General features: G+C 43.7%; 1 protein-coding gene across 1 annotated transcript in view; it reads left to right on the top strand.

Moving 5' to 3' along the window:
• The first annotated feature begins 157 nt into the window (after window positions 1–157).
• Window positions 158–24331, top strand: part of TRAPPC11 (trafficking protein particle complex subunit 11) — a 55741-nt gene continuing 31567 nt past the window's right edge. Inside the window, exons 1-14 of the mRNA XM_073642812.1 lie at window positions 158–349; window positions 2515–2739; window positions 3430–3599; window positions 5156–5226; window positions 6713–6827; window positions 7308–7407; window positions 8761–8834; window positions 9455–9551; window positions 12772–12905; window positions 13018–13165; window positions 13447–13540; window positions 14788–14867; window positions 14943–15021; window positions 16234–16288. Of these exons, the coding sequence (XP_073498913.1) occupies window positions 2536–2739; window positions 3430–3599; window positions 5156–5226; window positions 6713–6827; window positions 7308–7407; window positions 8761–8834; window positions 9455–9551; window positions 12772–12905; window positions 13018–13165; window positions 13447–13540; window positions 14788–14867; window positions 14943–15021; window positions 16234–16288 (1421 nt within the window). The 5' untranslated portion in view covers window positions 158–349; window positions 2515–2535. The remainder of the gene's footprint in view (window positions 350–2514; window positions 2740–3429; window positions 3600–5155; window positions 5227–6712; window positions 6828–7307; window positions 7408–8760; window positions 8835–9454; window positions 9552–12771; window positions 12906–13017; window positions 13166–13446; window positions 13541–14787; window positions 14868–14942; window positions 15022–16233; window positions 16289–24331) is intronic.

Here is a 24331-nt window from a genome sequence, read left to right as displayed (position 1 = left end):
CTACAAGACACATGATTACTGAAGATAATGGATCATTTTCTTAAAAATAAATGAAAACCCACTGCATTTTCAGGAAAATCCTTATCTCTGCTTTAAAAACGATACGTCAGTGGAAAATACATTAGCGTGCCCAAAATAAAGATGGCGACGGCAGATTCGTAGAACATTCCCGGCAGGCTGTGCGGGGCATCAGCTGACTGAGCAGGGACAGCTCTGTGTTCCGGGGCTGACAAATGACCGCTGAGTGTTGTGTATCCGGGGTGGTCGTATCTTGAGGATCTCCGGCCCGGGGAGGTGACAGACATGTACTGAGGCCCAGCCTGTGTGTGACCGCAGCCCCATCACATCTGTACGTACATGTGTCCTTCCCTTCTCAGAGATCAGCTGTACAGGACCAGTGCGGGGAGCTCTGACGTCACAGCTGCAGGGGTATACAGCGTGCTGAGGCAGGGTGTGATATGGGGACTGCCGTCAGGGTGAGGGATCAGGTGTAATGCTCATCATCTCGCCTGATTGAGGGCAGCATGGGCATAACTGGTTGTATGATCACATCAGAGGGGGACCTGGAGGCTACTGGCCCCAAGATCAGTGACTATAGGACATGGGTGACACTTATAATGCTGAGGTCTCCTTAGGTGGCAGTCCCCCTGGGGCCTGGTATGGGCGCTACCCCTGTCCCTCATAGTTCTGCTTTTCTCCATAACCCTCAAACCCAACGTCTTTTGTATTTGGTTGTAGGCTTGTCGGGAGAGGTGGGTCTTCAGGTTCCTTTTGAAGGTTTCCACTGTAGGTGAGAGTCTGATGTGTTGGGGTAGAGAGTTCCAGAATAGGGGGGATGCACAGGAGAAATCTTGTATGCGATTGTGGGAAGAGGGGAGTAGAGAAGGAGATCTTGTGAGGATTGGAGGTTGCATGCAGATATGTATCGGGAGACTAGGTCAGAGATATATGGAGGAGACAGGTTGTGGATGGGTTTGTATGCCATGGTTAGGGTTTTGAACTTGAGTCTCTGGGTAATGGGGAGCCAGTGTAGGGATTGACAGAGAGGAGAGGCTGAGGAATAGCGGGGGGACAGGTGGATTAGTCGGGCAGCAGAGTTTAGGATAGATTGGAAGGGAGGCCACAGAGCAGGAGGTTGCAGTAGTCGAGGCGGCAGATGATGAGGGCATGCACTAGTGTTTTTGCAGAGTCTTTGCTGAGGAACGTGCGGATCCGGGAGATATTTTTGAGCTGGAGTCGGCAGGAAGTGAAAAGGGCTTGGATATGTGGTTTGAAGGAAAGGTCAGAGTCCAGGGTTACCCCGAGGCAGCGAGCTTGCGGAATTGGGAAGAGTGAACAACTGATTTTGATGGATAGGCGAGGTTTGTTGGGGGGGTTGAGTGAGGTGGGGGAAAGATGATGAATTCAGTTTTACCCATATTAAGTTTTAGAAATCTAGCAGAGAAGAAGGATGAAATAGCGGGCAGACATTGTGGGATTTTGGTTAGTATGGAGGAGATATCGTGTTCAGAGAGGTAGATCTGTGTGTCATCAGCCTAGAGGTGATAATGAAAGCCATGAGACTCTATGAGCTGTCCCAGGCCTAAGGTGTAGATGGAGAAGAGCAGGGGTCCTAGAACTGAACCTTGGGGGACGCCAACAGATAGAGGGCGAGATGAGGAGGTGTTGTGTGAGTGGGAGACACTGAATGTCTGTTAAGTATGAAGAGATCCAAGATAGGGCCAAGTCTGTGATGCCGAGAAATGAGAGAGTCTGTAGTAAGAGGGAATGGTCCACTGTGTCGAGGGCAGATGGCACGTCCAGAAGGACAGAGTAGTGTCGCTTGGATTTGGCGGTTAGTCGGTCGTTGGTGACTTTAGTCAGGGCAGTTTCAGTGATACAGTCGAAGAGGAAGCAGGAGGAGAGGTGGGAGGACAGTCTATTACATCTATTACAGATTGTTCCTAGCGTATCTGTTGTGGGGTCGGCCTGTATAAAGAGGCTATTAAATAACTTCAGGTCAGCAAACAACTAGCTGATCGGGGGTCATTAGGTATGTATGGACCTTTAGGGTCACTATTCAATGATTTCAGTCATTGCATAGATGAATATGTAGCAGTGTATTTATCTCTGCTGCAAATGTAGGTATGGCGTATATTTTATACTTAAAGGGGTGATGCCCGTGTTTACAAGTTCTCAAAAGAAAAGTAATAACTTTCTGAAGGGAGGGGGCTGACCGCTTGTACCCCCACCAGTCCTGAGAAGGGGGCTCCGCAGTGCGCCTCTTAAAGGCGCCTAGGTCAAGCATGCTCACCACCGCTCCATTCATTCTTCATAGGGCTTCTAGAAATTACTGAGTACCATTCCCAATAGGGGACAGTTTCCAGACTTGATACAATCCCTTCTATCGATGTTTCATTCTTACCATTTAACATTCATATTTTGCTCAAACATCAACAATCCTGGCACGTTTCATGTATTTATTGTATGTTTCCTAAAAATACAATGATGGTTTTGTCTTTCTTTATCTCTCAGGTATTTGCACCGAGCACAAAAATGAGCCCCACACAGTGGGATTTCCCAGTGGAGTTATGCTGTCGTCCTATGGCCTTTGTGACCCTCACTGGACTAGATGTGACATATAACGCTGTTCATCGTGCCATTTGGGATGCATTTTGTGCAAATAGACGAGCAGACCGCGTACCCATCTCTTTCAAAGTGCTACCCGGAGATCATGAATATCCCAAATGTCGGACAAAGGTAGAATGTGCAGTGTGTGACGTGTGTAACACATGACGCTGGGTGCAACGCTTCTCTTGGGGTTGACTATATGGGTATGAACACGAGTCAGATACGCTGCAGTTTTTGGACAGAAAATATTCAGTGTGTTACATTTCCAGCATTTTTCGGGTGACAGCTGACAAATCTCATCCATTTGTTGCAGAGAAATTTTAAGCTTTGAATTGTCCAGCAATTTTTTGCTGCAGATTTCCAATGCAAATATCACTTTTTACAAATTGTCAGTAAAGTTGCAGCATTTCCAAAATGTAATATGTTCAATTTGGTGCTGATATTTCCTCCTTGGATTCCCTATGGAATTTTCGCAGCTTATCTGGATGTAACCAAACAATGGCAGTTCTGATCTCTTTGTCACTGGTGCTCTTGTTACTTATAGTTTATAATTATTAAATCCTTGCTGTAATGACAAATATTTCAATATGTACTGATAGGCTGCACAAGATAGCGAGGCAGTCTGAACAGGGAGAGATGCACTGTAAAGCAAGGCGTAGGGAGAGAGTTATTGATCATAGCTTGCCCAGTTGACACAGTCAGTTGGCTGCCACAAAATACAACTGTAAATGACACACAGACTCTATAGTCAAATATTCTGAATGACATATGTATTGTGTAAGGCCACAACTTTCATAGTTGCAGTTTTTCTTCCTTTAGAGAACATCATATGAATGGTACATCCCTAAAGGAATCCTTAAGACTGGCTGGATGAATAAACATCTTAACCTAGTACCAGCTCTAGTCGTCGTATTTTACGAACTTGATTGGGATGAGGCCCAATGGAAGGAGAAACAGTCCGAATGTGCGACCAGGGTGGAAATTGTAAGGTAAAGATGATGAAAAACTGAATCTGGCTATAGACACTCTAGAGTCTATGTGGAATCTCTAACTAACAAATAAAGTTGTACTCTGTAGTGCTATAGCTTGTAAACATGAAATATATAAAATTTGAATTGCATTACTGCTCTAGAAAATAGGAAAAAAACAAAGATATTTGGCCAATTCATGTATGCCCATGAGCCAACGACAAGGCGATCTTCTTTTGCTGGGAACCTATCCTAATGTGATACCTCTCCTAGGCTGAAGCGTACATTTATATGGGTAGGAAGGACCCTGCTGCAATTAAAACCGCCACGGGCTGATGGAGAGCTCAGTCAGAGAGACCATATATAAATAGGCTTCAGCCTAGGAGAGGATTCACATTAGGATAGGGCCCAGTAAAAAAAGTTTGCCTTGTCGTTGGCTGCTGAGCATAAATGAATTGGCCAAAGTATGTGCTAAGTATCTTTATTTTTTCCTATTTTCTAGAGCAGTAATGCAATTCAAATTTCATATATTTCATGTTTACATGCTATAGCACTACAGAGTGAAACTTTATTTGTTAGTTATATATGGAGATGGATACTCTTAGTTTGCAGCTGTACACATCAGTTTTCTGTTTGGCAGTGACGGTCAGTCTTTTGTTATTTATATGTGGATTCTCTGACCCCTGCCTGTATCTGGCTTGTCTCATCCTCAGCAAATAGACTTGTGTATTCCTGCATTAGAGGCATTACATGTCTGCCATTCACATGAATAGCTGTCCATTTGATGTATGGATACACCGGCTCCACCTTGTCGGCGTATAAAGGGGGAGCCCAGCCGTCGGAATACCCTTTATACATCCATATGACCTAATGGGACATATAGACAAGGTCTCATGTCAGGAATCCTGTGATAAGTTCTGCACCTATGTAAGCAGGGGTAGATCAGGACGGGTTTTTAGCTGCTATACAAATAATGTTTCATTCACTGACTGCGAGCCTCATTCCTACATATATCTTTACTTACTAATTCTATAATTTTGGAATTTTTTGGACCAGTTTCTTTTTTTAACTTTCCAGAACAATCTCAATACTTTCATCCTAACTTTTTCTGTTCCTTAAAGTGTAGCCTCAATTTATAAACAAAAAAACTTGCCATAGGGATACGCTTAGAAGTTTATATTTGGGGGGAGTTTTGGGTGCTGAGACTACAAATGTTCTCCTGAGAGAGAGAGAGAGAGAGAGAGAAGGCGTAATCCTTGTATAGTCTACTAATTCCCACAGCCTGTACACAGCTAATCAAGGAGACCAAGAAGCCATTTTATTCCTAGAGATTGATGAGGGTCTCAGCACTTGGACCTCTACCAGTCAAAGGTGATGATGCAGAAAGTTCATTTAAGATTTACACCCCCAGAATATGTCCTCTATAGCTCAGGATAATATCTATGATACAAAAAGATGATCCTGACATGTGTGTACAATATGATATTCTTGTATACCATTTATTGTTATAGTTTTATAAATTACTGCTGCATTGTACACTGAGAATATCAATGTCATGTTCTATGTCTGTACCACAGGCAAAGCTTGCAGGGAAGAAACACAAAGGTGGCCGTGGTTCTCATTCAGAAGAAGACACCTTTACCACCAGGTATGGAGTCAGATGTATGAGAAAACTTCTGATGGGGTATTACAGACCTGTGCTGGGTGTGTAACAAAAAGGGAACACACAGTAGCGACCAAAAGTTTTGCATTTTTTTTAAAAGTGTGATTACTACTGTCTGGTTGATGTGATGCCATTTTCAGGGTGATTTTAGCAAACCGGAAGCAAATCGTTGTCCGCTATAAGGATGAAAATTGTGTTTGACATTGTTTTATCCCTTTATGTGTTAGTTTTCAACATTTGCTGGGCCAAATGTTTTGCATATTTTGCCTAGGTTTTTTTTTTTTTTTTTTTTTTTGTGTTTTTTTAGGTTAAAACATGACAAAGCCAACTTTATCACCAGATGATCACATTATTAAGAAAAAGTCAGTATCTGATGTCCATAAAAGTGCTGTACAGATTTCACACAAAATGAACGAAGAATATGGGGTCAAAGTGAGTCGCCAAACTGTGGTGCGACGGCTAAGAGCAGTAGGGTTAAATGCACGAGTTCCCATCAAGAAGCCTTTCATCTCTGCAAAGAACCAGAAGGTATAGAGCAACTTTGGGATGAGTTAGGGTGATGAGTTGGGGCCCGTACTCATAGCAATAAACATGAATTGTTTGCAGATTTGCAAATGGAATGGAGCAAGATCCCTCAAGATGTCTTGAATAGCCTAGTAGCTTCAATGCCCCGTCAGTGTGGCATTGTAAGCAATGAATTACTCTCTATGTTGTGAGCAATAAATAGTATATGCAAACTTTTAGCAGTCATTTTTCTTTAATTAAATGACCAAATCTATATTCAAAAGCATATTGGTTAAAATTAAGATCTTGCATGATGACGACTTCATGCACTTTCAATTCATCACCAGGAAAATGGCATCACAACAACCAGAGAGAAGTGATCATACTTTTAAAAAAAAAAAGCAAAACTTTTGGTCCCACTGTATATTACAGTATGTGTGCATGCTTGTGATGTATATGAATTATGTGTGCGCTAAAGTACATGTTTAGAAGTGTAAATCTGAATCTGGGTGGGGTCAGTAATGTTTACCAGGATGACCTGTTAAAGCGCGCCTGTCAGCAGGATTGTGCTCAGTAAACTACATACACTGTCTGGTGGGCGACACTACACAGATTAATATGATACCTTAGTTGATGAAATCCGTCCTGTGGTTCTTGTGTAATCTTTACTTTAAGTTTAGAGATAGTGATAATTATTCCCTCTACAATGTATAGCAGCTGTGCACGTGCTAGAAAGCCGCTCCATTTATTCCTTAGGAAATGGATGTGGTCCGGTGTCAGACCTGCTGCTTCCTTCTAAGTAGGGATGAAGGTTCCACATCAGGGACAGAAGTGCCCATTCTGCTGATCAGTCTGTCGGACCCCTACCATCAGTAACTGATCACCTGTCCTGTAGATAGGTGATAACTTTTTTCACCAGAATACCCCTTTACCTATCGATGGCATCACTTTCTGTTCCCATGTGCAGGTGAAGATCTCATTGCTTCTGAAAGAGCTGCCGCCCTGTGCAATGCCTGCGACCTTTCAGGGAAGTCCCTGTTCGTGTTGCCTCACACGGATCACCTGGTGGGCTATATAATCCGGTATGTGACTATATACTGTGGTAACATTCACCCATATAAGGGACAGAACTTTATTACTAGCAGATATGGGAGTAATATCTTATTTTCAGTCCATGACAGTATTGCACCTTATTTATGCTATAGCTTGTGTGGTTTTGTATAGAATTTGCACTGTGATCATGGGAATAACTTATAAAGGAGTCTTCCATCACCGTGGGTTTCTGTGCATCTGAATAGAGTGATAATGTTGCAGGCTAACATGTGACAGCTGCAGCCAACCAGTGATTGGCTGCAGCAGACATGTGCCCGTATGTCACACGATTGATATAACCAGGTAATCAGAGACCAGCAGAGTACCTGGAAGCACTAGCACCGGGGTGCGGTGATGCAGCAGTACACTTTTGGGCAAAATACCAATCCTTGGAAAGTCATTTCCATGCAGTTTCTATATTTCCTGAGACCTGACATGATTAATACCTTTCCCTTATTGTCTCCACTTAGACTAGAGAATGCCTTTTATGAACATGCACAAACCTACTACTACACGGAAATCCGACGGATAAAATCTCACAAGGAGTTCTTGAATAAAACCACTCATCAGGTACGGGGATAGTCAGATTAGGTTTGCCAATGCCACTCCGAAAATCTCAGTAATAACACAAGACTCTCTAATGGCACATACCTTGCCCTTAGGAGAAGGCAGCATCATTGATTAGAATAGAAACCTCTTCATATACAGAGTGAGATACATTATCTTGTCTAATCTACAAAAGACAAAAAATATATCTCATACCCTACCATCATTATATATATATATATATAAATGTAAAGCAAAGTTGCATATTGAATATAGGGTACTTAGTGAACTATTTTTGATCAAAAAAAGTATACAAGCCATCCCACCAGCGACAAGGTGACCCTAAATTGGGACGGTACCTACACTGTCTATATTAAAAACCTTACTGTATATCAAAGTTGAAGTAATGCATATAAAAGGGTAGACATTTGGGACCCGGTCCTATTTGTCTACCCTTTTATATGCATTACTTCAACTTTGATATACAGTAAGATTTTTAATATAGACAGTGTAGGTACCGTCCCAATTTAGGGTCACCTTGTCGCTGGTGGGACGGCTTGTATACTTTTTTTGATCAAAAATAGTTCACTAAGTACCCTATATTCAATATGCAACTTTGCTTTACATTTATATATAATGATGGTAGGGTGTGAGATATATTTTTTGTCTTTTGTAGGTTTTGCTTCTTTTTGCTAGTGTGAACATGCTCTTATTTCTTGCATGTGTACCATCTTAGACCTCAGTTCACATTGCTTGGTTTTATTATCTTGTCTAATGCAGCAGTCCCCAAACTTTCTTACTTTTTGAGAGCTATAGTCAGCTCTGAGAGACTGTGCAAGCAACATCCAGCCCCCATTACCAGTATAACAACATCCACAGCTCCCCCACAGAAGGCACTATGAGACCTTGCACCCCCATCCCTTATAGGCAGTATACTCCCATCCAGGGGTCCTCACCTTACCCCCATTCTTGTATCAAGCACCCTCCCCACACTATTGCCTCCAGCTTCAGGCGTCCCATCCACCTGGCCGTATCATCCTGTTTCCAGTTTTCCATATTTATCTCCCTTATTGCTCTATGGAGACCTGCTTTTCTTAGCCGCCAGCCACAAACCGTGGCCATGTGAGCCACAGGTTGGGGATCCATCATCTACAGTGTGTAATGAATCTTACATTGTATACAGCTTTGAAAAGTCTTATTCCCATGGTATTTCATCCAGGCTTGGGACGGGTGCAGTGCTGTTGTCTTCTCTAGAGTCCACGCCGTCACTTTAATGCTCTGTCTCATTTTCCTTTTTAAATTTAATGTCTGACAATTGTGTTTTTACTTTGATTTTCTTTTGACCCAACTTTGCCTTCTTTTACATTTTTCTGACAGTTGCTGTTTGTAAGGCATCAGTTCAAGATTGCATTCTTCAGTGAGCTGAAGCAAGATACGCAGAATGCCTTAAAGTAAGCGCCCTCCAGAACTGTCCTTATGTGATGCTGTGCCCCCATCCTCCCCAGGTCTACAGATCTGAGCGGAGCCATCATTAGCATTTATGGGGTACTGGTGCGTCGGGAGAAGACGCACGCTGTCCTCCATGGCAAGAAGAGATGACGAGATGGTATTTTAAAGGCGAGTCTTATGTTTGAATGGCATGAACCGGTTTTCGGCTCCGGACTATTGCCCAAACCGTACCAGAGTATCTTGATTAAGTCTCCAGTCCAGAGCCGAAAACCGGTGCCACTCAAATTCAAGACTCACATTTAAGTCACCATTTCGCCATCTCTTCTCGCAGTGCAAAGCTCGTGTGTCTTTTCCCAACGCACCAGCAACCCATTTATCCAAAGCTGATGGGTTACCTGACCAGGAGGGAGAAAGGTGCTGTGGTCCAGTAATTAAGGTGGGCTTGTCACACACTTACACTCCCACCATCTGTCCACATAAACTCCCTTGTAGTCATCATTATCATCTAGTTTTGGAGCACATGTAAATCTAAGTATTTTCCCTTTGTGTGTCAGTGTTTGGATGGTCGAATGAATATTTGCAGTGTCCCATTTAATTAATCTCCGAATATTTCTATATTTAGGAATTACAGGACTGCATATAACCTGGTGCATGAACTGAGGGCTCATGAAACAAATATGCTGGAAATAAAGACCATGGCTGGATTCATAAACTATAAGGTGCGGCGGCTTATGGAAAGCCGTAAATAAGACATTACAAGTCATCTCCATGAAGTCTAAACTTTCTGCCCGTCAAGGATATGGCGGCCGTTTCCTTGAGGATGATGATGTCGGCAGGGAGGAAACTTCTCTGTTCAATGACTTTCAGAGCAGCATTCCCATGTATCAATCTGGGATCAGTGGTGTTTTTTTACTGGTCTGTTGTTACAGTGTGTACATGGGTTGTTCAGTGAAAATAAGTCCTCCTCTATCAACAGGATAGGTGACTACTTGTTGATTCCTGGAGGTCTGACCGCTGGGACATGCACTGATGGGGGAAAAGGGGACGCTTTTATCACCTCTGTCAGCATGGAATGGCAGGGCGCATGTCTGACTGCTGCATCATTCATTCCCTATGGAGGCTGCGGAGCACTGTGCTCAGATTTTTTCCAACACCTTCATAGAGAATTTTGTAACGGGGATAAATTTCCCCATTTTGCCGATTGGTGTGGGACTTACAGTGGTGGCCAAAAGTATTGGCACCCCTGCAATTCTGTCAGATAATACTCAGTTTCTTCCTGAAAATGATTGCAATCACAAATTCTTCGGTCTTATTATCTTCATTTAATTTGCTTGCAAGGAAAAAACACAAAAGAGAATGAAGCAAAAATCAAATCATTGATGATTTCACACAAAACTCCAAAAATGGGCCAGACAAAAGTATTGGCACCCTCAGCCTAATACTTGGTTGCACAACCTTTAGCCAAAATAACTGCGAACAACCGCTTCCGGTAACCATCAATGAGTTTCTTACAATGCTCTGCTGGAATTGTAGACCATTCTTCTTTGGCAAACTGCTCCAGGTCCCTGATATTTGAAGGGTGCCTTCTCCAAACTGCCATTTTGAGATCTCTCCACAGGTGTTCTATGGGATTCAGGTCTGGACTCATTGCTGCCCACCTTAGAAGTCTCCAGTGCTTTCTCTCAAACCATTTTATAGTGCTTTTGGAAGTGTGTTTTGGGTCATTGTCCTGCTGGAAGACCCATGACCTCTGAGGGAGACCCAGCTTTCTCACACTGGGCCCTACATTATGCTGCAAAATTTGTTGGTAGTCTTCAGACTTCATTATGCCATGCACACGGTCAAGCAGTCCAGTGCCAGAGGCAGCAAAACAACCCCAAAACATCAGGGAACCTCCGCCATGTTTGACTGTAGGTACTGTGTTCTTTTCTTTGAATGCCTCTTTTTTTTTCCTGTACTCGATGTTGATACTTTTTCCCAAAAAGCTCTACTTTTGTCTCATCTGACCAGAGAACATTCTTCCAAAACGTTTTAGGCTTTCTCAGGTAAGTTTTGGCAAACTCCAGCCTGGCTTTTTTATGTCTCGGGGTAAGAAGTGGGGTCTTCCTGGGTATCCTACCATACAGTCCCTTTTCATTCAGACGCCGACGGATAGTACGGGTTGACACTGTTGCACCATCGGACTGCAGGGCAGCTTGAACTTGTTTGGATGTTAGTCGAGGTTCTTTATCCACCATCCGCACAATCTTGCGTTGAAATCTCTCGTCAATTTTTCTTTTCCGTCCACATCTAGGGAGGTTAGCCACAGTGCCATGGGCTTTAAACTTCTTGATGACACTGCGCACGGAAGACACAGGAACATTCAGGTCTTTGGAGATGGACTTGTAGCCTTGAGATTGCTCATGCTTCCTCACAATTTGGTTTCTCAAGTCTTCAGACAGTTCTTTGGTCTTCTTTCTTTTCTCCATGCTCAATGTGGTACACACAAGGACACAGGACAGAGGTTGAGTCAACTTTAATCCATGTTAACTGGCTGCAAGTGTGATTTAGTTATTGCCAACACCTGTTAGGTGCCACAGATAAGTTACAGGTGCTGTTAATTACACGAATTAGAGAAGCATCACATGATTTTTCAAACAGTGCCAATACTTTTGTCCACCCCCTTTTTTAGGTTTGGTGTGGAATTGTATCCAATTTGGCTTTAGGACAATTCTTTTTGTGTTTTTTCATTGAAGACAAATTAAATCATTTTCAAGAAGAAAATTATCTGACAGAATTGCAGGGGTGCCAATACTTTTGGCCACCACTGTAGCAGTCAGACCCTTAGGCCACGTTCAGTATTTTGTCAGTATTTCACATCAGTATTTGTAAGCCAAAACCAGGAGTGGGTAATAACTACAGAAGTGGTGACTTTTTTCTATTATACGTTTCCTCTGATTGTTCCCCTCCTGGTTTTGGCTTACAGATACTGATGTAAAATACTGACCAAATACTGAACGTGTGAACGTGGCCTTATAACCAGTAAGTTATCACCTGCCCTGTGAATAGGTGATAACTTGCTTTCACCGGACAACCCCTTAAAGCAAGAAATAGAGAAACGTTGCGGTGTACAAAATTGTGAAATTCTAGAAAACTCCAGGCGAAGCTGTCACTGTTTTATACATGGTGCAGGCCTGAGGAGCAATGGCCTAACTCCTAGTTCTTACACTGACCTGCTGGGCCCTGCTGTACATAACACAGCATATCCGCTTTATGTCAGGGCTCCTTTAAACCTTAAAAGTACATAACCGGATTATCAGAGATCCACATATACATTAGTTGATGCTTTTTATCTCTGAGTATCTTGTATTGGTGGCTTTTTACATTGTTTTTGTAGTCTAGATACTTGCACGCTTTGTACACATGTAGTCCAGCATTTAGAATTGTGTGTGAATAGACTTCATTGTAAAACATAGAACAACGGGATGAAGCAGAGAGATGGGGGATCACTGCCCTGAATTGTGCCACTACTGTGGTCTGCAGATCCTAGCTGCTATACAATCCCACTTTCCCTAGGAGTACATCAGCCCACATGAACATCCATTCAGGATCCGTGGAAAGTTGGTTGAAAATCTTCTTTGACCTCTATAATGCCATATTTTCAAACCTTGTTATTCTAGAAAGGAAAGTATTTTTAAAGCCATTACTTTACTTTTAAAGGGGTTGTTCACTACTAAAGTGCTCTGGTATAATAAAAAAAGGCAAATACTCACCCCCCAGACCAGCGCCGTTCCTGCAGTATCAGCGCTATCTCTCCTGGCGAACCCCTGATATTATTATATCACATAACCGTTGAAACCAATCATAGTGTTTTTCTATATGGACAGATGATTTGAGAACTTTTGTTTTATAAAACTCTAATTAATCTCCTCCCGTTCATTATCTTCTCTTCTGCCGCAGATCTGCCGCCTGTGTTTCCAGCACAACACTCCTCTGGACGCCATTGCACAGTTCAGAAAGCACATCGATTTGTGTAAGAAGAAGATCGGCAGTGCTGAATTGTCCTTCGAGCACGCGGCCTGGATGTCTAAACAGTATGGACCTTTCTACAGATTGCATTAGATGATTCTGCTTATTGGATATTCTATGAAGTCTAATATCAAAAATTATAAATTAAGTTTAGTTTTTTTTTGTTTTTTTTTAAAGATTTCAAGCGTTTGGAGATTTGTTTGACGAAGCAATTAAGCTTGGGCTGACTGCCATCCAAACCCAAAATCCTGGATTTTACTACCAGCAAGCGGCATATTATGCCCAGGAACGCAAGCACCTAGCAAGCCTTCTGTGCAATCATGATGTATGTCGTTATTCACTTTATCCTACTGTATATGCCATTGTTAATTTCTAAATGTTTCTTTAAGCTAATTGCACAGATTACTTTTCTGAATGTAGAGATGATGACGTAGCTGATGTATAATGGCTCTGGTGCACTGGGCACTTAGCGCATAGTTCTCTGTGATATTTCTCTTTTAGATATAATTTACCATACTGTAAAATCTAAAGGGCTTTTTTGTCTTTTACCATTACTTTGTAATGCTGAAGTGTGTCTTACATTCTTTCCATGTCGTGTATGTTTAGTCCTCTGTAGCATATCCCAGTCCAGATCCACTGGAGACCCCTAATAACGTGTTGGACTTCTATGGACAGAGGGCATGGAGACAAGGAATATTAAGTGAGTTAGTTTTGCATTCAAACACTTGGTGGCATCCATGGAGTTCTCAGAGTAGTCTATCTGCTATGAAGCTTCCTTTTCCAGTCGGATTTACCTTGAATTGTAGAACGTCAGTCTTAATGAATTGGGCCCTTGGACTTTAAAGGGAGTTTGTCACCCCTACAATTCATATTAAACTAGTGATACAGGAGACTTCGCCCACTAGCACTAGTGGAGCAGCCTGAGAAAATGTATTTAAATGCAAATGAGGGCACTTCCTTGGTGCTTCCTTGGTGAGGCAAGGGCTCAGTGTACAGACACGCCCTCTCAATGTGCATTTTGGAGACTTTCCCCGCTTCTGATTGACAGCGTTTGCTTACCAAGAGCGAGCGCTGCCTGAACTCAGTCCACGTGTCGGCTCGCTAACACTGAATGTGAGCAGGCACATTTTCCTCTCACTACAGTAGTGTAGGGCGCTAGGCGCTTCAGTAGAGGTTTCAGGAAGAGAATGCACCCAGCAGTGTCAGTGTGCACCCGGCAGTGTCAGTGCGCATGTGCAGACAGTCCAGGTAGCACTTGCTCTGGGCAAACGAGCACTGTCATTCAGAGGCAAGGGAAGTCCCAAAAATGCAAATTGAGGGGGTTAAGTCCCCTATATCACTGTACAGCTAGATTATTTAGTATGCATTTTGGGGGTGACAAACTTCTTGGTATGCAAAGATTAGGCACAGAAAGTGCAGTCCCCCTGCTGGTGAACCTGTGATTATATATTCATAGTCTGCATATACCGATATGTTAGTTATTACATTTGCTTCATTTTTATTAATTGAATTGTAATGAATAAAAGAGCAAAATGGTGCCTCTTTCAACCCTCACCCTGTGAGTAGCAGTTTTCAGCCAGTAGTTTACACAGGTTGGAGAAAAGTGATCTCTAGGTTTTTGTGGAATTGTTCAGATTGAAATATATCAATAAATATTATTTATTTAACATAAAATCTTGATTTAAACAGTTTTTTTGTTATTCTAGATTCCCTTTAACTTGAGGTCCAGGGCCATACCTGGATAACTTCATTTGCTTGGTTATCTTTCAGGCTAGCCCCCTTATAGTGTAGCCCTCATTGGATATGGAATGTTGGGAGAATCCCATTCTATGTGACAGAAGATTCCGTCGTTATATTCCGGGGTATATGACAGGAGGCCGCTGTAGTCTTGTGGCCAGACACCATTACTAGTAGATGTCATGAATACCTATTATATCTGCTATCTAGGTTTTGATCTCTCTGATCCAGAGAAGGAAAAGGCCGGCATACTTGCCCTGCAGCAAAAAGAGAGAGATGTCGTCCATTCGGTGAGCTGCGTTTGTGGGTTCTTTCTCTAAGCTTTGGCTAGAAGCGATTACTTTAACTTTTGTCTTCTTGTTTAGGAACTTATCATAAGCCTCCTCAGCAATGCTGTAGCTCAGTTCAAGAAGTACAAATGCCCCCGAATGAAAAGTCACCTGAGTAAGTACTTTTCAAGTCTTTTAAGAGTCATGGGCTACGCTTTGACTTCTCCTAAATTCCTAACACAGTTAGGTACAGGGGAATCGCATTCAAACAGACCAATGTAACTTAAAGTAAAGAAAATAGGTTCGCACGACCAACCAAAGCAGTTAAGAATACAGAGGAGCCGCAGGTGAATGTATCTCCACTGTTTGACTTACGGGTCAGTATCGTAGCCGCATGTGATGCTCCGCAGATAACCGGCAAATTCCAAGGAGCAAAAGAAGGAAACAACTTTAGTAAATGTCAGACAGGAAGATACAGAAGGAAAAAAGTGACGGCCAAGTGTTTTGTCCAAGCTCTGTTTCCAGCGTGAAACGGCCATCGCTTTTTTCCTTTGGTATCCTATGTCAGACAGTTAATGAAGGACAGTTTTAGCCAAGGGGTTAGTGCCACAGGTTTCTCCTTCTTTTGCTTCTCAAACAGACCAATGCTACAGAAACCACATTGTTTCCAACTGCTTCAATTTCTGATAGGCCACCCATTGAAGTACCTTCTGGGTCATGTAGTGCGAGAAATATCTGCCACATAATGCTGAAAATTCACATTTAAAGGGGCTGTCCAGTCACAAGACATTGATGACCTATCTTTAGACTAATATCAGATTGGTGGAGTGCAGACACCCAGTACCTCCACCTATCAGCTGTTATAAGCTCCATCGGTGGTGGGATGTAAAGCATTAAATGGAGCTGAGCAGTATGTAGTGGCCGCTGCATTGTCCCCGACCATGACTGCTACACATAGAATGGAGCTGAACAGTATGTAGTGGCTGCTACATTGTACCCAACCATGGCTGCTACATTGCACCCGACCATGGCTGCTACACATAGAATGGAGCTGAACAGAATGTAGTGGCTGCTACATTGTACCCGACCATGGCTGCTACATTGTACCCGACCATGGCTGCTACATTGCACCCGACCATGGCTGCTACACATAGAATGGAGCTGAACAGAATGTAGTGGCCGCTGCATTGTACCTGACCATGGCTGCTACACATAGAATGAAGTTGTTCTCTAGCCCTGTTCACATCTGGCCGGAGCTTATAACAGCTGGTTAGTAGGGGGAAACCGGATAATCCCCAATGTCTGGTGACCAGACAACCCCTTCAAGCATATCCAATACATACTATCACCCTTTGAGGAGCTCTTACTTGTTTTCTTTCTTTCACAGTGGTACAGATGGGTGAAGAATATTATTATGCTAAAGACTACACTAAGGCCCTGAAGTAAGTGCTATGTTTTAAAAAGGATCTTTTCCGTAATGGGTATTATAGTAGTATACAGTAGTGAAGCTTCAAAGATGATATTAACATCATACAAGCATACAATCATTTTTTCTAAGCCTGGAATTATTACATTGTGCCATGTTTCTGCCTTCAAAGTCACAGTTATGTGTAAGTGGAGCAATGCTACTGCATCAATCCACATAGATACAACTCTGGCAAAAACTAAGAGACCACTGCACAGTTTTCTAGTAATCCCCATCTCTACATGTCTGACAGCCATTCCATTCCAGTGTCAGTTGAATTCCAACCAAAGTCCACCTCATTCTGCTTAATGTGCTTCTGGTGATCACCTGAACCAAATCTTATGTAATGAGGGAAAGTATAAAGAACACTGCTGTGGTCTTCACAATCCTCTTGCAATAGGACAAGCTGGATGGCAAAACAAGTGCTAGGAATAGCCCAAAAGTAATTTGAATGAAAAAATAACTTTTAACCATGCCAAAGGAGTTGAAAAGAAAAGTCTTGAGTGAGGAAAAGAAGGGCTCAATTCTGGCTTTACTAGCTGAGGGATACAGTGAGCGTCATGTTGCCTCTATCCTTAAAATTTCAAAGACTGCAGTCCATTACAACAATGTCAAGCAGCAGACATTGGGGACAACAAAGCTACAGACCGGCAGAGGGCGAAAGCGACTCTCCACTGACCGGGATGACCGTCATCTTATTTGAATGTCACTCAGCAGCCGCAGGATGACATCAAGTGACCTACAAAAGGAATGGCATATGGCGGCTGGGGTGAAGTGCACGGCAAGAACCGTTCATAACAGGCTTCTAGAGGCAGGCCTCAAGTCATGTAAATCTAGAAAAGAGCCTTTCATCAATGAGAAGCAAAGGAGAGCCAGGCTGAAGTGCACCAAAGACCATAAGGATTGGACCATAGAGGACTGGAGTAAGGTAATCTTCTCTGATGAGTCTAATTTTCAGCTTTGCCCAACACCTGGTCGTCTAATGGTTAGACGGAGACCTGGAGAGGCATACAAGCCACAGTGTCTTGCACCCACTGTGAAATTTGGTGGAGGATCGGTGATGATTTGGGGATGCTTCAGCAAGGCTGAAATTGGGCAGGTTAATCTTTGCGAAGGACGTATGAATCAAGCCGCATACAAGGTTATCCTTGAAAAACACTTGCTTCCTTCTGCTTAGGCAATGTTCACCAACTCTGAGGACTGGTTTTTCCAGCAGGACAATGCCCCATGCCACACAGCTAGGTCCATCAATGTGTGGATGAAGGAGCACCACATCAAGACCCTGTCATGGCCAGCCCAATCTCCAGACCTGAACCCCATTGAAAACCTCTGGAATGTTATCAAGAGGGAGATGGATAGTCACAAGCCATCAAACAAAGAAGAACTGCTTAAACTTTTGTGCCAGGAGTAGCATAAGGTCACCCAAAAGCAGTGTGAAAGACTGGTGGAAAGCAGCCAGGACGCATGAAAGCTGTGATTAAAAATCATGGTTATTCAACCAAATATTAATTTCTGAACTCTCCCTGAGTTAAAACATGAGTATTGTTGTTTCTAAATGAATAAGAACTTGTTTTATCGGTCGACCATGACAGCACCACGATCCGCCCACCAAGTACAGGAAACCTACAGGCTTAAAAGGGGCGGCCTTCTCTCTCGCCTCAGTTTTGGTTTCCTGTCCTTGATGGAGGGAACCTGTGACAGGCTTATCTGTTGAAGACGTCAGAGAAGCGTGCTGTCGAGCTGCGCCCCTGTCTGTGGTGGCAGCTCCAGCCGGATGTGATCGTGGCGACGGAGGCTGCTCCCCTATCTGGGGTCTGCAGCCCCAAGTTGAGGTGGGCACAGTATTGGGGGGGCTGCGCCCCTGTCTGGGGGCCCCAAACCTGCGCACAGGACACTGAAGGGAGCGGCACCCCGGTCCGGGGTAGGGCTGCCCCACGCAGCAGGAGAACACTGGGGCTGCGGCCTTGTCCAGGCCGGACAGCCCAGAGGGAAAACGCCAATAGCAGGAGCGACGCTCCTGTACCCAGCGCCACCTGTGGCGCCGCTGCATACATCTGGTCTTTTGCTATGGCCGGGGGCGGGGCATTATGACGCCCAGGCGATCATGTGACCAGAACAGGAAGTTCTGGCCACATGCATACGAACGCCAGGTGAGTGCTGCAATTTCCCCTCCGACCAGCAGAGGGCGCTCAAAAGAAAAAAAGAGAAATAAAGGGGAAGTAGACGCTCCTATATAAGCGTCCAGACATCGTCACTCCTGGCTTCCCAGCTATCTCAGTCTCTATTATTAAAATGGATTCTGTGGAAGAGCAGCAGCAGCAAATCCAGCGGCCCCCGCCTTCTCCATCTCAGCGGTCGCCTGGGGAGCCCCAGGAGACACGAACCCCCCCCCCCCCCCCTCCAAGTCACCAACAATTCTCGGACTTCGGGTAGGCGAACCCGGTCCAGCCATCGGGACTCTAACAGGACGGACGAATCTGCAGCCTCTAGGGAAGATCCCCCGGCTGAGAAAGGTCCGGCTCTGGGTAAGTGATCTTCGAGAAAGTTCACTTAGGTAATAAGGTGTCCCTTCTTCTTATTTGGTTAGGGGAAGAAGTGTACCTCCAAAGCCAAGCACAAGCAGTGTGCATTATGCGAGGCCGTGTTAGCGGACTCATATTCCAAAAGACTGTGCCAGTCCTGCATAAATCAAACTTTGGCCGATGAGACCCCTAGTTTCGCCTCAGGCTTAAAATCCCTAGTTAAATCAGAAGTGAGCAAAGTCCTCTCTAAAAAATCTAAGAGGAAGGAAGCTAACTATGAGGTCTCCCCAATCCCAGATTATTCCCTATCGTCAGCCGATGAGATGGACTCTTGACGATTCATCTTCTTCATCCTCCTCATCCTCGGATAGTGGTTCAGGCCAGCACTGCTTTCCGCTAAATGAGGTTGACGGATTGATTAAAGCAGTCCGCTCAACCATGGACATTACGGACCCAAGACCAGAAAAGTCAGTCCAAGACGTCATGTTCAGAGGACTGGGACAGAGGAAGAGGAAACGTTTTCCGTTTAACGATAAACTTCAGGATCTAAGAGTGGCAAAGGCCGGAAAGAAAGGGTTCTCTCCCCCCATTCTTTAAAAGGAAGTACCCCTTTGAGGACTCGGCCTCTTCCTCCTGGGAGAAGGCTCCTAAACTCGATGCAGCTATAACTAAAGCTTTTAAAAAATCATCTCTCCCCTTTGATGATATGGGGGCACTTAAAGACCCTCTGAACAGAAAAGCGGATGTGTTTCTCAAAGGCACCTGGGAGACGACTGCTGGGGCTTTAAAACCGGCAATTGCCGCAACTTGTACAGCTAGGTCTTTGATCATATGGCTAAATCAGCTGGAGTCACATTTAGAAAACAATACATTCAGGAATGAGATCTTGTCTAGTATCCCTCTCATGCAGGGGTCAGCAGCTTTTCTAGCGGCTGCTTCCGCGGACTCGGTTAAGTTAGCTGCTAGATCAGCCGCCATGTCTAATGCTGCCCGCAGGGCTCTGTGGCTCAAGTGTTGGCCGGGTGACATCCAGGCTAGAACTAAACTCTGTGCTATACCTTGCGAAGGGGAACATCTCTTCGGTCCAGTCCTGGATGAAATCCTGGACAGAGCAAGCGACAGGAAGAAAGGTTTCCCTAGCCTGTCCATGCCTACCTATAAGCGGTCTTTTCGCAGGAGGAGATTTGTACGGAAGAGGCCACAGAGGGACCAAGATAAATGGGAAGACCATAAACCAAAAGGTAGAGGTCTTCTGTTCAATATGTTGTCTTCTACTCGGGAGCCCCGGAAATCGAGTCAATTACTCATAGCCCAGGTAGGGGGGAGGCTGATGGGCTTCTTACCTGCCTGGACAAAGATTTCAGCAACTGGATCCTTAATCTGATGGGTTCGGGTCTAAGATTCCAGTTCCAAGCAGTTCCTCTTGGAAGGTTTATCTTGACCCCTTTTCGTTCCTCTATGTCGGAACAGTTCGCCCTTCAGAGAAAAGTCCTGGACCTTGTTCATAAAGCAGTTCTGATGGAGGTCCCGGCGTCCGAAAGAGGGTTGGGATTTTACTCACCTCTCTTTCTGGTCTCTAAACCGGACGGTTCTTTCAGGTGTATTATAAACTTAAATGCACTGAATAAATTTCTGATAATCCCCACCTTCAAAATGGAATCAGTCAAGTCAACAATAAAATTGCTGTTTCCTGATTGTTACATGGTAGTTTTGGATTTGAAAGACTCCTCCTATTACCATGTACCTATCGATTCAGATTACCAGAAATATCTTACAGTGGCTGTGGTTATAGATGGGGTAATCAAGCATTTTCAATATAGGGCCCTTCTGTTCGGTTTAGCCATAGCCTCCCGGGTATTTACCAGAATTGTGGCAGAGGTAATGGCTCATGTCAGAGAACATGACATATTAATTATCCCTTATCTGGATGATTTCCTGATAATTGGTAATTCTGCCCTCCAATGTAATAAGCATCTAGAAACAGTGATCTCCATCTTAGAGAATCTGGGCTGGGTGCTCAACCTGAATAAATCTAGGCTAACTGCCACAAAGGTTCAGCAATTCTTGGGCGTTATGCTGGATTCAAATTCTCAGACATGTTACCTCCCTGAAGCCAAAAAACTAAAGATCCGGGATCAAGTGAGAAGGGCAGTGTCAAACCCAGTCATGTCCCTTAGAGTTGCGATGTCCCTGTTAGGTACCTTGACACCTTGCCTTCCTGGGGTTCTGTGGACACAATATCACTCCAGAGTTTTACAATGGGATGTACTGCATAATGAAGTTTTGTTGAAGGGACACTTGGAGGGGAGGTTTTCCTTGTCCCCCCGGTCAGTTGAATCCTTACAGTGGTGGGTTGATGAAGCAAACCTATGCAGAGGGGTCCCCTGGATTTTTAGAGCCACCCAAACAATTACTACCTATGCCAGTTCCAGTGGGTGGGGGGCCCATCTAGGAGATATGGTAACCCAGGGGTCATGGTCTAGTACAGAAAGGAGTCTCTCCTCCAACGTTAAAGAGTTGCTAGCAATAGACAGGGCAGTCAATTATTTTCTAGTCTTTCTTCAAAAACGTGACGTAAAGATTCTTTCTGATAAAATCGCAGTAGCTTACGTGAATCACCGGGGGGGTACACGATCAAGATCTCTGATGGGAGTGGCGGATCATCTCTTTCAGATCTCTGAATGCCATCTTTGTTCCTTAACAGCCCTCCATATAAAGGGAAAAAAAATTCAATGGCAGGCTACTTAAGCCGCTATACCCTGAAACAGGGAGAATGGGAACTAAATCAGGACATTTTCTTCCAAATAGTCCAAAGGTGGGGGCCTCCAGTAGTGGACTTGTTTGCCACGAGGTTAAATTGAAAAACACGGCTCTTCTGTTCCCTGAATCTTGAAGAAAAACCCCTGGCAGTGGACGCTCTCCAAATACCCTGGGGGTTCAGCCTAGCCTATGCCTTTACCCCGTTAACCCTTCTTCCCATGGTTATCAGGAAGATCAGAGAGGACAGGGCAAGAGTTCTGCTGGTCGCACCCTTCTGGCCCAGGAGACCCTGGTTCTCGTGCCTGAGGAGCATGTCTGTGTCAGATCCTTGGGTCCTACCAGAAGTTCCGGATCTCCTCTTCCAGGGTCCGATAGTCCATCATCAAGTTTCTGGCCTCTATTTGACGGTATGGAACTTGAAGGGAAGCTGTTAAGAAAAAAGGGGTTCTCCCAAGGCCTAGTAGCTACCTTTAATGCGTAGCCGTAAACCATTAAAACCAGAATTTATACGAGGACCTGGAAGAAGTTTTTATCTTTTTTCGGTTCCAGAGTCGATGAGGGGGCTCCAATAAGTAAAATTCTAGAGTTTCTGCAAAAAGGTCTTGAGCTAGGGCTAGCCATTATCACCCTAAAAGTTCAGGTGTCCGCCTTAGGCTCCTTATATAGCTGTGATCTGGCGAGTAATTATTGGATTTCTTGTTTCATTAAAGCTGCCTTTAGGTCTTTTCCCATTGTCAAAAGCAAATTGGTATCCTGGGATCTAAATTTGGTTCTTAAAGCCTTAACTGGTCCACCCTTTGAACCAATAGAGTTAGCCACTCTTAAGTCCCTCTCCCTTAAAACAGCACTTCTGATAGCTTTAACGTCTGCTAGGAGAGTTAGTGATATTCATGCCCTGTCTTCAGCCTTGCCCTTCACTCAGATCCTGGATGATAAAATAATTCTTAAACCTGATCCCGCTTATCTCCCTAAAGTAGCTACCCGTTTTCACAGACTCCAAGCAGTAGTCCTACCCTCCTTCTGCCCTAATCCAAGTAACCGGAAAGAAGAAGAGTTTCATCCACTAGACGTAAGGAGATGTGTAATTAGGTACCTTTTGATCACCAAAGAATTTAGAAAGGACAGTTCGTTATTTATATCCTACCAAAGTATTAGGAAAGGCTCTAAGGTCACAAAGTCCACCATAGGTAGATGGATCAGGGAGGCTATTTCCCTAGCTTATACATCCAGCGGTGAGGAAATACCACAAGAGTTGAAGGCTCACTCCGCCCGGGCAGTGACTACCTCCTGGGCGGAGGAGACGGGTGTCTCGATAGAAGACATATGTAAGGCTGCTACCTGGTCTTTTCAGTCTACCTCCTATAGGCACTATAGACTGGATTCGGGTGTTTCGTCTGATCTCACTTTTGGGAGAAGGGTACTCCAAGCTGTAGTCCCTCCCTAAACTTCTTCATTTCTGTAATTCTCTTGTTGGGCTGTCATGGTCAACCGATAAAGTCATAAGTTACTTACTGGTATTGATTTGCTATGTCTGCTAACCTGGTGGTCCTCTCAATGCTCTGTAATCCAAACTGAGGCGAGAGAGAGGGCCGTCCTTAAGCCTGTAGGTTTCCTGTCCTTGGTGGACGGATCCCCTCTCTCGTGGTGCTGTCATGGTCTCCAAAAAATCCTGTTACCGGTAAGTAACCTATGACTTTCTTTGCATTATTTGAGGTCTGAGAGCACTGTTTCTTTCTTATTATTTTGATGATTTCTCATTTGCTGCAAATAAATACAAAATTTTTAGCTTTGAATTTCGGAGACATGTTGTCAGTAGTTTATAGAATAAAACAACAATGTACATTTTACTCAAAAATATACCTATAAAGAGAAAAATCTGAGAAAATGAAAATTTTGCAGTGGTCTCTTAACCCCTTTACAACCCAAGGTGGTTTGCACGTTAATGACCAGGCCAATTTTTACAATTCTGACCACTGTCACTTTATGAGGTAATTACTCTGGAACGCTTCAACGGATCCCCATTGATTCTGAGACTGTTTTTTCGTGACCTATTGTACTTCATGATTGTGGTAAAATTTCTTCAATATCACTTGCGTTTATTTGTGAAAAAAACAGAAATTTGGAAAAAAATTAGAAAATTTTGCAATTTTCAAAATTTGAATTTTTATGCCCTTAAATCATAGAGATATGTCACACAAAATAGTTAATAAATAACATTTCCCACATGTCTACTTTACATCAGCACAATTTTGGAACCAAAATTTTCTTTTATTGGGGAGCTATAAGGGTTAAAAGTTGACCAGCGATTTCTCATTTTTCCAACAAAATTTACAAAACCATTTTTTTAGGGACCACATCATATTTAAAGTCACTTTGAGGGGGTCTTTATGACAGAAAATACCCAAAAGTGACACCATTCTAAAAACTGCATCCCTCAAGGTGCTCAAAGCCACATTCAAGAACTTTATTAACCCTTCAGGTGCTTCATAGGAATTTTTAGAATGTGGAAGAAAAAAATGAACATTTAACTTTTCACAAAAATGTTACTTTAGACCCAATTTTTTTTTTTATTTTCGCAGGGGTAACAGGAAAAAATGGACCCCAAAATTTGTTGTGCAATTTCTCCTGAGTACGCAGATACCCCATATGTGGGGGGAAATCACTGTTTGGGCGCACGGCAGGGCTCGGAAGGGAAGGAGCGCCATTTGACTTTTTGAATGTAAAATTTGCTTGAATAA

The sequence above is a fragment of the Phyllobates terribilis genome, unplaced genomic scaffold (assembly GCF_046119375.1).
Source record: "Phyllobates terribilis strain yellow unplaced genomic scaffold, ASM4611937v1 Scaffold_1__5_contigs__length_1240528914, whole genome shotgun sequence".
Classification (NCBI taxonomy): domain Eukaryota; kingdom Metazoa; phylum Chordata; class Amphibia; order Anura; family Dendrobatidae; genus Phyllobates; species Phyllobates terribilis.
This window is presented reverse-complemented; position numbering and strand designations above follow the sequence as displayed.